The sequence below is a fragment of the Grus americana genome, chromosome 7, assembly GCF_028858705.1.
Source record: "Grus americana isolate bGruAme1 chromosome 7, bGruAme1.mat, whole genome shotgun sequence".
Taxonomy (NCBI): domain Eukaryota; kingdom Metazoa; phylum Chordata; class Aves; order Gruiformes; family Gruidae; genus Grus; species Grus americana.
Window position 1 is genome coordinate 10,758,049 of NC_072858.1, and position 16,103 is coordinate 10,774,151.

At 36.1% G+C, this 16,103-nt stretch overlaps 1 protein-coding gene across 4 annotated transcripts in view; it reads right to left on the reverse strand.

Moving 5' to 3' along the window:
• Positions 1–16,103, reverse strand: part of VTI1A (vesicle transport through interaction with t-SNAREs 1A) — a 270,629-nt gene that overhangs the window by 206,589 nt on the left and 47,937 nt on the right. For 2 of the 4 annotated variants that reach the window (XM_054832241.1, XM_054832243.1), the window contains exons 4-5: positions 7,782–7,859; positions 1,388–1,408 (exon numbers count right to left, since the gene is read on the reverse strand). In XM_054832241.1, the coding sequence (XP_054688216.1) occupies positions 1,388–1,408; positions 7,782–7,859 (99 nt within the window). The remainder of the gene's footprint in view (positions 1–1,387; positions 1,409–7,781; positions 7,860–16,103) is intronic. The other 2 variants (XM_054832242.1, XM_054832244.1) reach the window with 1 other exon arrangement.

The following is a 16,103-nucleotide window of genomic DNA, read 5'->3' on the forward strand; positions in this document are numbered from 1 at the left end:
GCAGCAGACGTGCAGGTGGTGTTAAAGGGATGAGCAAATTAACCCTGCTCTTCTGAAAAATCTCCGAAATCAGGCTATACAAGCTCTTGCAACAATATTGTCATCTGTTTAAATACTGGGACTACTGGGGAGGGGAGCTCAGCAGTGGTGGGAGGGCTTTCATGTGGTTACATGTTTATTTTGTTTAATTTTTTTTTTATTAACTGTTTTACTCTGTAGCTTTAACATACTAATATCAGCTCCACGAGAAGAAGGAAAAATAAAGCATTCAGGGAACTAGTGAAATAATCTTTATATCACAAATATCTTACTGTTTTTAAGAATTCTGTAATTGTCCTTAATCTGGTTTCTTTACAATTCTTTGTCATCACCATTTCTAAAACTTACAAATCCTTTCCTGAAGAGCTCAGTATTCATTACTGATATGTCTGGGCACACATGTTTCAAAAAGAAGATACCAGACAAATATGTGATGTTAAAATACTCGTCCTTCTAAACATATTTATTGAAATACTTCACTGGTTCAAACTCTCCGTACGAAATGCTTCAGAAATCCAACCTATAAGTAATCTTGACTTTACTGAGACCTCCTTTTTGGCAGCTATCAGGAAATAATAAAAAAAATCCAGTTCAGATACCTGCTTTGCTATAGCAGTAAGTAACAGAGGATATTAATTTCGGAAAATATACCGAAACATTTGAGGAACTGACCATTAAAACAGGCTTCTCTCTCTAAATATTTATGAGTCATTTTATAACTGGAAGAAAGGTGTTTTGGAATACTGATCTCTAGTGTTACACCTACAGATCTACAACACGCACAAATAAAAAATAAATATTGATACGTGTGTCTAGGTCTACCTGTACTGTATTTTCAGTGGGTATACAATATCCAATACAATACATAAGCTACTTAAATACCTCACACCAAACTCAAAACATTGTGAAATACTGTGTAATTTTTACAGTGTTTCACCACAGGTTTTTACCAAAGCAATGCTTTCACTTTCAATACCAGTGTATAAATGTATTTACCCTATCAAAGATTTTGTGATGCAAACATGATTATTACTGTACCTGATTTGATCATGGTATTCTAGCAGAGATCAAATAATAGGGGTTTTTTTTCCCCTTCCTCTTCTAGTGCCTTTAAAAAAACTTCCACTATCAAAGAATGTTAATTTCTAAGGTTTGATCTAGAGATTCCTATGTAAGTATACAATTATTAGGGAAAAAGAGGCACAACAGTGAATATTTTAAAGCAATGTAATCAATATTTTTGCTTTGTGTAGATTTCCCTGCAACAATGAACAAAAAGATCTACTTCAGATTTAGAAACTCAGCTTTAAAGGGAAAGCTAGACAACAAAAAGCAAGAAAGTACTCACCTCTTCACGTAATTTTATCAACTGCAACATGAACGCACAAAAAAGATAAAAAGGAAAGAAATGGCAGGAAAGAAAGATCAGTTGTGTGACAGGATACAGAATTAACATTGACAATTTATCTGTTTACATGTTTAGCATTTAAAAATCACAGACAAACACATTAAAAGAACCTAAACATAGACTACATGCAGAGTTTTTTGAACGAATAAAGATCACTTTCTCACACTGTCACATTAAACAAAGAGAATAGTGTGAAATTCTCTTTTAAACCACATCTAAGACACCATCATGAAATAAAGGGGAATGACTTCATAGAAGTCTATATTATAAAGAAAAAAACAAGTTTACTATTCCTCTCTTCGAAGACTGTACAGCTGAAGTGGTTTTGTATATACAAGTTTTCAGAATGTTTTCTGTATATTTTAGTTGTGACAACCAATTTCTTATTTTACTAGCAGATCTGACTTATTAATAGATGACTGTATCTTTACAGTATGTAACCAGTATTTCAATTTTTATACGCCTGAGTTCTAATATCTAATTTTATTATTGAACCTCATATAAAGGGCTTTTTCCAGTTAACAAAAAAAAAAAAAAGCAGCAGCTTAGTTAAACGGCTCAGAATTATTATTTATTGCATAGCATATTTAAAACCAGACAAAGGAATAGGGAACAACACGAAACACATTTCCCTCAGAAAAGACCCATTCCAGGTTCTTAATCCTAGACCACTACACAGTGTGTGTGTATATGTACACACATTGTGTGTGTGTGTGTATACTTATATAGTATATACATTTATATTTAGCAATTTATGCTTGTAAATCAATATAATATAACACTATTAACAATATTGCTCTGGCAGGTTTACCATACAACTAGATACAACCCCAGTCTGATTATCAAGCTATGTTGTAATATGCTCTGCCCTTAGAGAGATAGGTAAATTATTTGAACGGGAACAAAATATATAATTACTCACAACAAATGTCTGTATAAGAGTGGCTCTTTACAAAAAAATTACAGTTCTCTCACCATTCCAGTTGAATTCGAAATTATAACAGCTACATCATTATCTCAGTTTATGCTGTTACTTCACCTACAGTTTCATACCACTAATTTTCAACACGTGTGTAAGCTGAGAATGTTTACTACTCAAAGTCTCACCAGCATGAAGGAAACAAAAGAACCTCCATTATTCTCTATTGTTTCATATGGCTCGTCTAAAACTGAACGAACGCCTCACTCCGTTCCCAAAACGGACAACAAGGCTCTAACTAGATGTAATTAGGAGGGCTACTACTACTACTACTATACACGGACTTAAACTGAAATGGCTCTTCAGTGTGCAGCTAAAGGAACTTTGCTAGAATTTGGTATAAAGAAAACGGCATTGTCCGCCAAACCAGGGCTTAAATTCAAGTGCTTGGCCTATCATAAATTGGTCTCTTTCTCCAGATCTTCCCCCCCTTTTTTCCCCAAAAAGGCAAACATTAAGGCTCTTTAGAAAGAGACGATCTGGGAGTTGATCACATAGCTATCTTTTCTTTCTGAGGCCACCATTCTTCAGTTGACTACGATACTTAAAGGGCCAAAGTTTAAAACTACTCTCCCGCAACAGAGCCCGTTTGGGCATGCCACCCTGCTATAATCAATGAGAGTTTTAAAATGCTGCACATTTGTTTTTTCAATAGGTCCCAAACAAAAATGTTCTATCTTGTTTGTGCTGCATGGCTGAATTTAAGCTCCGCATGGGATTTGCAGCTAAGCTAAGTAATGGGAGACGGGGTTTTGTTTTTTTTTTAAACATTGGCTGAAAGATATTCATTCAAATTAACAAAAGATGTATTTTTCTCCCATTTAACAATGCTCTTGATGAAAATGTGTTACTTTTACTTTTCGATTTTGAAACATTATTTTTATTATGCTTACCACTCAACTGTAAACAGCATTAAGCCGTGTGCAGCCACCATTTTAGGTTATGATAATCAGCATATTTTTGAAACAAAGATTTTTTTTTTTTTTTTTTTGCAATACAGAATTCGATACAAGAGGTAATCTGTTCCTTTGTAGGCTAAAAAAAAAATCTGGTTTACGCTGGTTTGAACCAGTGGAATCTCTTGTGGCTAAGCCTTCTGCTGTGACTAAAATCAAAACTGCTCCGCAGAGAGCGAGGGAGCGAGATGGGGTGGGTGTGTGTGTGCGCGCGTGTGTGTGTCTGTGAGGCATGTCACGTGACACAGAAAACTACCGAATTTTTTTTAAAAAGCTGATAACGCTACCGCCGTCTCTGTCCGCATATAGATAACGAATAAATGCTGAACTCTATTAAACGCCCTTTACACATTATCGTGGGTCGAACACACAATTTTCTGAACTTATGATGACAGTCTATTTATTTTGCTATAAACCCTCGGCATGTAACGAACAGATTTGTGTCTGGTAATGATCTGCTCTGCCAGGGCTATATGAAATGATACCGACCTTCTTTAGATCTTGGGGAATTAAATTGACCAACTTCACCCCCTGGTCTGTAGCTGAAGTTTGACACACTTTATGCACAGCAAGCCCAAATCTAATATTATCAGAACTTTGTAGTCAGAAATTAAGTAGCCACAAAATATTTGTTCACTGCAAATCACCCATACAGTGTATGTGTATACAGACACGCAATTTAACCTAATGTAAACTTATTTAAACTTATTAATGAACATAGTTACGAAAGAGAAAGGAATACTATTATATTTCAAGAAAGTTGGTAATACTACCTGACGCTATTTTGGTCAAGAAGGATTTCTGATTTAACCCAACATATACTTTCTAAAAAAACATATGAATCCGCACATAAAACAGTTCTATGATTATTAAGTGAAGCCACAACTTTAAGCAGTGTATCATTGCTCTGAAAAGCTCAGAACTTTCAAGGGATTTGATAAATGCTGGTGGCCAGAATGACAAATAAGACTTGAAAGTAACAGAGCCCATTTAAGACCACTCCTGGAAAATAAATAACAACCCAATGCACACAGTAGGTTTTTGGGTTTGGGGTTGTGAGGTGGGTTTTTTTGATGCAAGACAGAACGTCTCCTGATTCTCAACCTCTATGTGCCTCATCTGACTACATTCACACAATTCAAATTACAAAGAAATTAACATATACCAAGCAATGACTTTACTAAGCTCTAAGTGCGTTAAGAGCTCTATATCACTACCTGTCTCACTCAACAAAGATGTATTTATTTCAAAAGAAACTTTGAATAGCAGAATTGTATAATTCTTACAACTTTTACAGGAAGCTTCTATATGCTTTATCTGGCAAAATTACTTAAATCTTGGTATAATCATTATAAGGCAACTGTGTTCTAAGTTGTTGTCATCTACACATGATGACTGCTACTTATGGAAGACATTTTGGAAAAATGAAGATGACGAAATATAAATCATAATTTTCTAATTCTTCAATCTGCTCTTTGTACTTCAGTCTTTCTTCTTGGGAGAACAACTGGAAACTCATACCTATGACTGTATTCATTACAGCTTATAACTTGGCTGTGGTCCGCTGTAATTGTACCTTTGAAAATCAACTAAAAAAACCAAGCTGAATAAAGAAATTATTTTTCCTGTGCCTCATTTATTTCTAGATATTTAACATGGCCATACTAGCCAGTACACGTTAAGTTTCTTTTGTCTTCCCACTCCATCAAAAACATTATGCAAATATTTACCATGCTGACAAAGACCATACTTAAAACATGCAGCTCGTATCTCTTGTTTCCCTTGGGTAACACCCCAGTCCAACCAGATATTCAGCATTTCTATTGGCAGATTTTACCAGTATTTGTGGACTGGTACAGGAGCAATTCTGAGCTGGCAACTTTTTTCAACAACTCCTCTGTCAGAAGACGAATCTCTCCTCTGCTCTCCCCTTTCACCATTTGGTGAATGAATTGGGGAAAACAAAGCCACTGTTTTTCAGTTTAACTAATTTAACCTAATGCAAATTGACTGGGAAGTAAAAGTCCTACAATATTAGGGTGAGATCAGCCTATCTATCCATATTCATTTCCATCAGACAAAATAAAAGCAAGACCTTGAAACATCTTCAAGTATTTTATATGGCTGTAAGTTATACCTGAGCATCCTTTCATCATCTAGTCCAAATTTTCTATTAATATAACAACGTATAGGAGTGAAACCGTATTAGACTTGGTGTTACTGAGTTAAATATGTCAATATAACATCTTTAAGTACGTTATATTGACATATTTATAACATAAATACCCAAACCTTACACTTGATTTGGATAGCTGTACATTCTGATAAGCTCAACATCAGACTGAAGTTTTTGCACTAACTACTTGTACCCATAACTACATGTATATAAGATAAGTACAAACAAAAATAACAATATTTCATAAGAAAAAGAGATTGTGAGATTGATTATCAGAATAACGCAATAAATAACATTTTTTTAAAAACATTGGCGTTCACATATTTAAAAGGTGACTCCTTTATGGTGATATTTCACAACATTTTTCAAGGAAGAAAAGGAAGAAATTCCAGACTTTCAAAGGTATAGGGGCAAAAATTTCAAGTTGGGTTGCAGAAAAGGATTTTGATTACCTAAAAGACTACACAAACCTCCTTTACCACTCAAAATTTTCTTCCATTTAAGAAGTGGTCATCTGGAAGAAAAAAGTCATGTTGACAAACAGTTGAAGGTATCATTTGGTTCCTTGAGATGAGACCATGTTTCTTCCATCAAGTTTAGAAAAAAGATCATAACTTGCAAAAAGTGCACATGAACCAGTTATTTAACCATTCCTTAAAAAGTGAAAATAAAATATTTTATCTCATCCCTACACATAAGATATTCTGTTATAAGTAAAGCTTCTTATCACAATTGCCCTTTTATGTCTGAATTCACACAATTTTTTCTTGAAATGTAAAAATAGCAGCACCTTAAAAGAAATAAAATGAGAATGTTAACACTTTCTCAGGACTGAGTTTATGATCATGACATACAGACTGTGCAACTCTCTTCCCTAAAATCATACTTTCCATAAATGCGTTATTTAGGGATAAAAACCCCTCTTTATTCAAGTTTTGGAATCTCCCTTTGCTGTAATATATAAATACGAAGATTAATATCTTTTAAATTTAACTCTTCACATAGATATTAGAGCTGCTATACACTACAGTCATGTCTACAGATACATTGTATCCTGTGTATAATTTCATTAATGTATGTATTAAAGTCTATTACAGAGTTTAAAACTTACACAGCACATTTAAAATACTGCATAAGGTTAAGGCTTAAGAGGTCTGTGTTTAAAAATTCATTGTACTGGTATAAGTCTCCAAGTCTTTTTTTCTGGCCTTAGTGGAATTGAGCTTATATTGAGAGTAGAAGATACAAAACATTTCAGAATATGGTTCTGATCCATTTCCTTATTTAATATTGCATTTATCAAGTAAACATTTAAACAATTTTCACTTTCATTACCAAAATAATTTAAATTCTATCTGGTCAGAAGAGAAAATCTGATATTTAAGAAAACTTTCAACTAACTTCTAACTCAATATGCACAACTTTGATTGCAGCTGACATGATTTTCAAAAAGAAAGGAAACACACTGCTTTCAGACAGAGCTTGTCAAACAAGTTTCAGCACCAAAAGAAATATTAACAGGTGGGTTGAACTCCCCTGAATATAATGCTGCCTTTATAATTTTCAGTAGTCTAGTAGGATCCTCACTGTAGTGTCCAGAACAACAATACGGGTGCAAGATTTCAAAAAAGCCTCAGGATTATCAAGCTTTCCTTCATTAAAAGAGATGCCTAGCACTCTGCATTCTAGTACAACATGCATTATGAAAGCGTGCTTTTATTAGTACAACTTGTGTTTTTGGTACAAGGAGAGAAAATCTGTTTAGGGAAGGAATCACACAAGGAAACTGAGTGGGGTACTGCCTAATTCTGAGAACGCACTTTCATTTGTTTTGCCTGCCAGTGTTGATTTAATTATACTGCATTATTATCAAAGCTGCATTATGTACTTTTTTTATTCCTTTTACATGTGTTTGAGGTGAAGACCTTGGCTTTGTCAGCAAACAGCGCGTTTCAAGTTATTTCTTAAGTACTAAATAATAAAGAAAAGAGAAGAAAAGATTTTTTTTTAAGATAGCAGACAGTGATCACAAGTTAAAGGGTTAAATGTAAGATCTCCAAGAAACATTTTGAAGTTGATTAAGACCCCAGCTTTGCATTAAACAGTATCACTTCCACATGAGTTGTTGCTAATGCTGTTAAGGAGCAGCTTGAGAAGCCCAGTGTGCCAGTGACCTCCTTCACCCTCCAGCCACCCACTAGGGCTTCTTGATTAGCATCCTACCTGGTTCTCTGAGGAATTCCCGTCATCCCCTAGGAGCTCATTCCGCACCTCATCACTGTAGGCGATCCGTGACCTTTTCTGTAAAACAAAAAGAAAAAAGGGTTAGGAAGTAAAGCTCTGAAGCCATTGGTATCAAGGCTGATCATCTTAAACCTCGAGAGCCCCCTAATGGATACCTATTTGATAAAAAAAATAAAAAAAAATCTGCAAGTTAAAGTTATTAAAAAGTTCTTCGACTGCTGTATTTTGACAAATCTGCATGGCAAAACCTTAGCATTTCTAAGACAGTCACATCCTCAACATTTCAGCAATGAAAGCAGCTTCAGTGAAGCTCAAGATACATAATGTGTGATCCCAGTTCTGAAAATCAAGTAACAAGGAAAGGCAGTATACACCAATACCAGAAGCCTTGAAGAAATGCAGGTGTAGAAACCAAATGTATTTTTCTGAAGAACACTTGCTAGCTGGATGCAGAACCCAGGGTAACATTGCAGCGATGCCATTAAACAGGAGAGGAAGACTGAGGTTTTCCCACATAAATTAAAAAAGCAAAACCTGAACAACACATTTTTGAGAAAACTGGTTGAACTTAAAGATGAAGAAAATTAACAAGTGTGTCCTATGTTGCTAAGGCTATAAAGGCCTACAGGGAAAGGACCAGAAATCAAAGGGCAAAAGAAAGCAGAGAAAACAGCAGTACGAGGAAACATTGGTTTACAGCAGTGCATGGAAACACCACAAAACTGCGATGGTCGTTACAGCTTATGAGCACCAGATTTGCACATGACCTGACTGCCATATTGATTCTAAACTAGATCAAATGCCAAGCAACAGAAAGCAAATGTGTGGATTACCAAGGTAGCACAACATTCAACGGAACAACGGGGAAGTCCATAAAGGGAACATCAGCCCAGCTTTCAATTTCTTTGTTGGCCAAATAACAGGTGCTTAGTCGGTTAATATTCCTACCTTCATCAGCAGAAGACAGAAAGGATTTTTAACATATTGTCTAAAATCTTTTTATATTTGAGTGCAGTTATGATCAGTTTCACACCTCATCAGAGGAAGAAACCCAAGAACTAAGCTGTAAGGCCTTCCTTTATTGATGGGAGCTTCCCTCACACTCTGCTGTGGTAGTCACTACCAGTAGGAACTCAGCAAAATCAAATCTGTCCTCAAACCTTCCCTAATTGGACAATCAGGCCAAAAAACGTGCTTGGGATGGAGGCACAGGAAACAACTCACAAGAAATTATACTGAGCACAGGGAAATTCATTACCTTTGTGACAAAGAAGTTTGGAAGTGGGTCACCCCTTATGCCAGGAACCCAGCAGTGGAGTAAGCCTTGTGTGGGTCATCTCAGAGCAAGACATTTTAGCTTTTTATCCTGTCTAGTTCACCCTTTATCATCATCATCATTGTTACAATGCTTACCAATTTGTGATTCAGTTGCTCGTGTTCAGACCTAGATTGTATACGAAAGCTACAGATGTACGTAGCAAGGACAAAGCATGCCATGGACCTACTACAAGAGCTGAATTGTGCCAAATCTTTTGGAGATCTCAGCTGTCACAGTTTCATACTAACCAAGCTAAAGTAGTCTACAGCATTAAAGGAAATGAGAACCTTTAAACAGGCTGTGGTATCAGAGCTGCCTGTTTAAATTATTCATTTCATCACTATGGGGGACTAAAACACTCCACAGTATGCAAGAATATCATATGGAGATAGGTTTTGTTTTTCTCTTTTTTCACCAAAAAGCCAACAAATTGACATAGATTGCTCAATTATATTATTTTCCTATTTTTATTTGATACACATCAAACAAGGAAGGAAATTACAAATATATACCAATAAATCTCTAATTTTCTTTTCTGATTACGATTCAATCTTCCCATTTGAGCTCTAGTAGTTCAACTGTACAGTCTCTCCCAATTTCACAAAATGAGTCAGCCCCATTGATTCTGTTAGTGTTGAATGTATTTATCATTATTAGACTGAGATGAGGAGCATGATGCTTCATAAGCTTGTTCTCCAGTGAACAAGTTACCTAATTATATGTAGAGACTGAGATGGTCCTTGGTTACACATCATTTATTTGAAAGATTTAACTGGCTGACATTCTCATTCATAAGAGCCTGCATGGAAGAAAGGAAAAAGAATATTCTTCACGGGAACGAAATAAATGTTAATAGCAATTCAATTTTTAGAGGCCCTTAATAATCCTTTATAACATCACCACTGAACTTAATAAATATATTTGCAGCATTGTTCTTTTATTGCAATAATCTCATCATGATCTGAAAATCAGCAATTATATTAAAAGAAATAACCCTCTGACTACAATTAGGTATAACTCTTTGCCATAATCAATAAATAATTTGATACTACTTTTGATCACAGTTTCACTACCAAATGAATCAATAATATAAAAGGAAAGGCCTTTGAACTAAAGTGTTCATTTGTTCTTTCAGGATTTGTCCAAAATATCAATATCTTGAATTACTATTCTTATTTTTATTAAAGTAATATTGGCTAATATTTTTAAATGTGGCTATCAAAATTAGTTCGGTTCACCCGAACTCAATAATTAAATAATTTTTAGGTTTTTTTTTTTTTTAGTTCATAACTATCATCTGTTTATGAATATGTACTTTAGCCAAATGCAAGAATGATAGTTTGAGCTGGAAATGTCACACACTCTGCTACAGTTTGAAGGAACCCAATTCATAATGCATTTTATAAATAGTTAATGACTTCTATACATAAGCTAACCAGGCAAATCAAGAAATTGTCAACATTTTTAGTCTTAGTTGTCAGTTACCACTGTCTACTGGTACTTTATATGTATGTTTCTAGAAAAGACAGAAGCTTTACAGAGTTTGTAATCCAAGGCATTTCTGGGCAGCTCAGTATAGGTGTAAAAGGTTCTGTGTGCAGTTTTTTATCTGTAAAGGTCTGTCATACAGAGAAGTTTTCCTTGTATTTTGTATTTTCTTGTATATATGTAGACAAAAAGTCTAAGCACACAAGTGTGTTTAACTCTGTGCACATGTTTGCATTCAAATGTAGCATGCACACGAACGCACGACGACACAAAAGGGTTAAGCTACTTTCTACGAGAACTTCAAGACAGAGAAAGTTTCAGGGGCTGTTTTAAATGTACTACAGTACCCAGACCTTCTGACAAGGAAGAATTTCTGATTCCAGGCAGATCTCTCTTGGTTTATGAACAGGATTTTTGCATACTGATTGGGTGATTTTCTTAAAGCCATGTTCAAACAGATACACTTGCTCAGTTCTGTCTGGCAATTTGGCTTTAAACAATCTGTCTACTTGACCCAAGCCTTAACATTTCCCAATAGAACTGGATGTGTTCATGGGCAAGCACAGCTAAATTAGAATTGAAATGAATTAACTCAGCTTAAACTAATTAAGATCTGTGATCTGCAGTACTACCCCCCTGTATGATTTTACATGTGAAGTAGGGTACATGTAACCAGACTGTAAGAATCCTGCTATACTACTAATCTGAGCATAACAATGAAGTTCGTCTATTACTAAAGCATATGAGAAGTTAATTTCCATGGCCTACACATGGCAAAGCAATTGCTTAAATTGCCTCACCTGGGAATTTAATACAATGTTATCATCAGACCAGCCACACTGTAAATAGATTTATAATGCTTTCCATGTGCTAGGCTAGGTTGCATATGAATTAAGTAATGATCTGGTATTACAATACAATCAGCTAGTTCCCACACCTGGCAGACAGGATATTTTGCTAAATTACTACCCATACAGATACATCGCAACATAAAAACAGAAAAGGCAGTGGGAAGAAAAACAATCTACATGGTGTATGACCGATTTTTACATGGTAACCAAATAAGATGTAGATAGAAAGAGGTATCCAAAATAATCTGTTTCCAACATCTGCACAACAGAACGCATACTCATTCGTTTCTATTCAATTTTGGCCTAATTTTCCGCATTCTATACTTTAATTACTCATCCACATTCTGAAATGTTCCCATTAGTGAAGGCCAGAACTAGCCAATGCCCCCTCACTCCAACGCACTTTCAGCAATCAGCCAAATAATTGATACAAAGTATCGCACATTTCCATTCCTGAACTAAAGAATAGCTTCCCCCCCCAAAAATGCTAAGCAGCCCCCTGAACAGACCAGCAAACCTAGGTGCGTTTCAGACAAAAGGTCCAGCAAATCCTTTCGTCCTAACCTCTCCATTTGTCAGGCTCAACGTTTTGAGAACAGATTAAACAGATTTTTTTGATGAAATGTGCGTAAGCAAACAAAAAGGTTTATTTATCCATAAACATCTGTTTTCATACAAAATTCATTAGAATTTCCTATCATATATAAGTGGTTTAAAAAAAATCTTCAGGCATCTGTTTCAGAGTTTGACCCTGCTTTAGATGCAAATAATACCCGAGATTAGCATAACCAGAAATAATTTGTAGGAATAAATTAGATTTTATTTTGTGTTCTTTGAGAGTAGTCAGTTTTGCCATTGCTCTTGCTAAAAGCCAGGTGAAAAAAGTGACTTGATCCTCAAATGGACCGCTAAATACTGCAGAATGTACACTTTCATCTCTGCTTTTCTGAATAGATACTTCAGTATTTTTTGCTGAGGAGAAATGGAAAAGATACAGTTTAACAAATTTAGAAGAAAAATAAGTGATCCCACTTAACAATCTCACAGCTTTTGTTTAAACAGCAACACAACAATACTTCTTCAGGAAACAAAATAACTGAAATTGCTTAAGAAATTGTGTTCAAACTTCAGTTTTCGAAACCTCTACCATTTCTCTGTAAAGGTGATCCAGGAACAACAGACTAAACACTTCTGACTGCAATTCGAAAGGGGTTTTCCTGTTCCTAAGTAGCTTAGTTTTTATCGATTGTGTGTAAGAAGCAGGAAAACGATTACATAGGGCTAATATACAACCTGATGCAATGCTACACTTTCAAGCATTTCCTTATGGAAAAAAAAACCAAACCCCAAAAAAGCCAAACAAAAACAAACCAAAGCTGACACATTTCTATCCAAAAGGAAATAAGAACTGTTCTACAAATCCTATGAAAGTTCTGATTGAAAGAATCAATTCAACAGCAGACGTCGGCTGGTAAAAGTCAATGTCTAAGTCACTCCTGGTCTTGCCTGCCCTCCCTGCACGCACACAAAAAAGATGGCAGGCAACTCCGAAAGAGAAATGCACAACTTAAAACCTGTGTTCTGCCACTCCGCCAAATGCCGTCGGCTTCCTGCAACAGCAGAGAGAAGCCAAACTTCAAGTGTTAATGTGAAATTAATGCAGAGATACTATTGCCCATTTTAAGTAGAAGTCACAGGTCTATAAATCTTCCTTTCAATAATCATCATCAAACACGCTTTTAGTTTCATTACAGGGTGAGGGCAGGGAGGAAGGTCAAGCGAAGCCCCATGAGGATACAACACGTTCTATTATGTTGGTCGTGAAAAATGCAGCTTCTGCCCACAAAACTACTTCCGTCTGAAACTCATGACCAGTGGACCGTGTATGTCACCGACACGGCTGATGCCTGAACAACGTGCTAGATTGCACGTGCTGGAGGTAGGGAAGAAAACAGGTGACCTGTGAGAGAATTGCAACTCATAGTTCCCAGGAATTTAAGGGGGAGCAGAGGATGACTTCTACTGTGCAAAAGACAAACATTTGTATTTAAAAAAGCAGCTTATATTTACCTGAGCTCTGCCTTTAAACTTAATAACCTAAAAATGGAAAGATTTTTCAAAATTATAAATCCAAGCATGGAAAACTTCAGATAAGCATTCCTTGGGCTTGGATAGCGCTCTCCAAACATAACAATGAATAACTCCCATTAGCCTGGTGCTAACATCAATTTATTTATTTTTTTTCTTCATTATAACTACTCATCTTTTTGCTTCTTTGAATTACCACACCCTATTACCAAATCTTGGTCCCTAAGTATGCACTACTTTACTCTGTCATCAGAATTCAGTTTCTCCAAGGTGCTTTCAGCTTTGGGCTGTTCTGCACAACAGTTTGTCTGCCTTTTTACTCTTGTGCCATACTCTCAAAAAAAATATGCCAGGCATCTCTTGATGCATGAAGGGTGACTGAGCATTCCTACAAATTTACCCTCTCCGTAGGCCAACATAGTGACGCCTGCATTTTGCACCGCTGACTTGCAGCTATTCTGCTATCTACTGTTACCTACGTCTGCTAGTCTGTTCCTGTAATAGGCTTTTCAGCACTCCAATTTCAGTATTTCATACAACTCCTTTCTATTGATTCCTTCAAATGACCATTATTATACTATCATATTTCATTATAAAACCTATCTTTACACATCTACTTAGCTGGCTAAGTTAACCAACTTGACTATTCAGTCAATGGAAATTCCTCTAAATAGTGCATGAGATCACTCGAGTTCATTCCTTCTCGGATTCACCTTCCAGAAAAGCCTAGTGCTTCCCTGTAGCCACGCTGTGGGTTTTCAAAGACCAGTCTGATAATCTCGCTTGCTAAATTAAAAGTTGGCTGGTGTTAGCGCCCTTTGCCTTGACCTGTACAGCAAACATTTGCATATATTTGCCTAATTTGTTGACAAAGGTTTTGCAACTTGCAGACCCTTATTTACCACAGTCATTTCAATCAGCAATGCTGGAAGAAAAGGCAAGAACAAGGCTGGAGAGGGGAGAACACCCTCTCTCCCCAACTCAGATGACAGTTTGAAAATAAAGACGCTTCAGCTGTAAGACCACAGCTGATACAGCTTCAAAGTGATCCACAACTTGACTATTCATTTGGGCGTAGAGGATCTAACTGGGATAAACTGTTGTTTATAGCATAGGTCCATGCTTGGCTTGAAGGCAAAAGGGACATGTCTAGACTGCGGCATCAACAAAAAATTGGGATGCAAACAATAGGAACACCCAAAATTAAGCCACTGCTGTTGACAGATAAATTGATCCTCAACTCACCTTCCAGCTAATCTGCAGAAATATTTAAGAATGTCAATACGATCACTTAAGACAATTCAGTCTCTATATCAAATTGTAGAATACTCTCACTCCTAAACCAGATTTTAAAAAGTCATGTCAGGCATTGGAAGTCAGTGATGTCATATAGGCTGCTATTCTTGTCCAGAAGCCTCTGCTAGATATGCATAACTTCAATTTAAAGATCAGCAGATTAGGCTACAAAAATAAGCCTATTTTGAATATGGTTTAGCTACAGCAGATCTTTGCACTTAGAACTGCCATATGCACATAATTAAAGCATACATGTAAGAGCCACAAGCTTCTCTGCAAAATTACCTTTTAGGGAAAACTGTTAAGGGTAACAGTGGCATAGAAAACTCCTAGTGCCTTTTTCCAGTACAACACCAAGCTTACATTTCTTTTATGAAATCTTCATTGGTCATCTCAACTCATCTCACTGTTCTAATGACCAAACTCATATATTATAGTGGCTCCTTTTTTTTTTTAACTAAAATCCTGCTTTGTTGCTTTTTTTTTTTTTTTTTAAATAATGCCTATTACCACACAACTTCATTGAATCATTTATCCCACATACGCTATTTAGAGGACAAGGAGCAACTACACATCAGCATCATGGCCTTCAGACTGTCATGTGGTCCAAAGACTTTATGCTGTGTGGTAGGTTTGTAATCAACATTTGTTTGCTAAATCTTTGAGATGGAAGATAAACTCCAGTGTGTTGGACCAACAGGCAGATGAACCAAGAAAATGAAAAATATGGAGCCATTTTCCTCCAAAGGTGAGAAGTTTATACTGTAAGGGACAACATTTCACAAGAGTGTTCCCAATGTCAGTGAAGCAGGGAATAAAAAAAAAATTAAGGAGATTTAATATTTTTTTAACTAATTAGCTCACACCATGCTAAAGGATGATAAACATCTCAGATAAACCAAAACATGAAACGTTCATTAAAACATCTTTGTTTCAGCTGGTATTTCCATCTGCAGCCTAGGTTCCCGTTGCTAACAGTAACAACACATCTGCTGGTACTTTGCACCGGCTCCTTCCTTTTCCAGAAAGGAGCATCCAGCGTTACTTCCTTCCTCCATTTGTTACTTACTTGTCTTTATCGGCCTGTACCTGCACTCTCTGGCCAGACACCATGGAGATCGGCAACTGTAATGAAAAACTATAATTGGGCTGAAACAGTTGCCATTCTTGAATGCTACCATCATCTTTTCCAGCTCTCCCACTCCCTGGATTTCTAACAGTAGGTAAAGCCTAGGAAAACTGGTAATTTTTAGGCTTTTA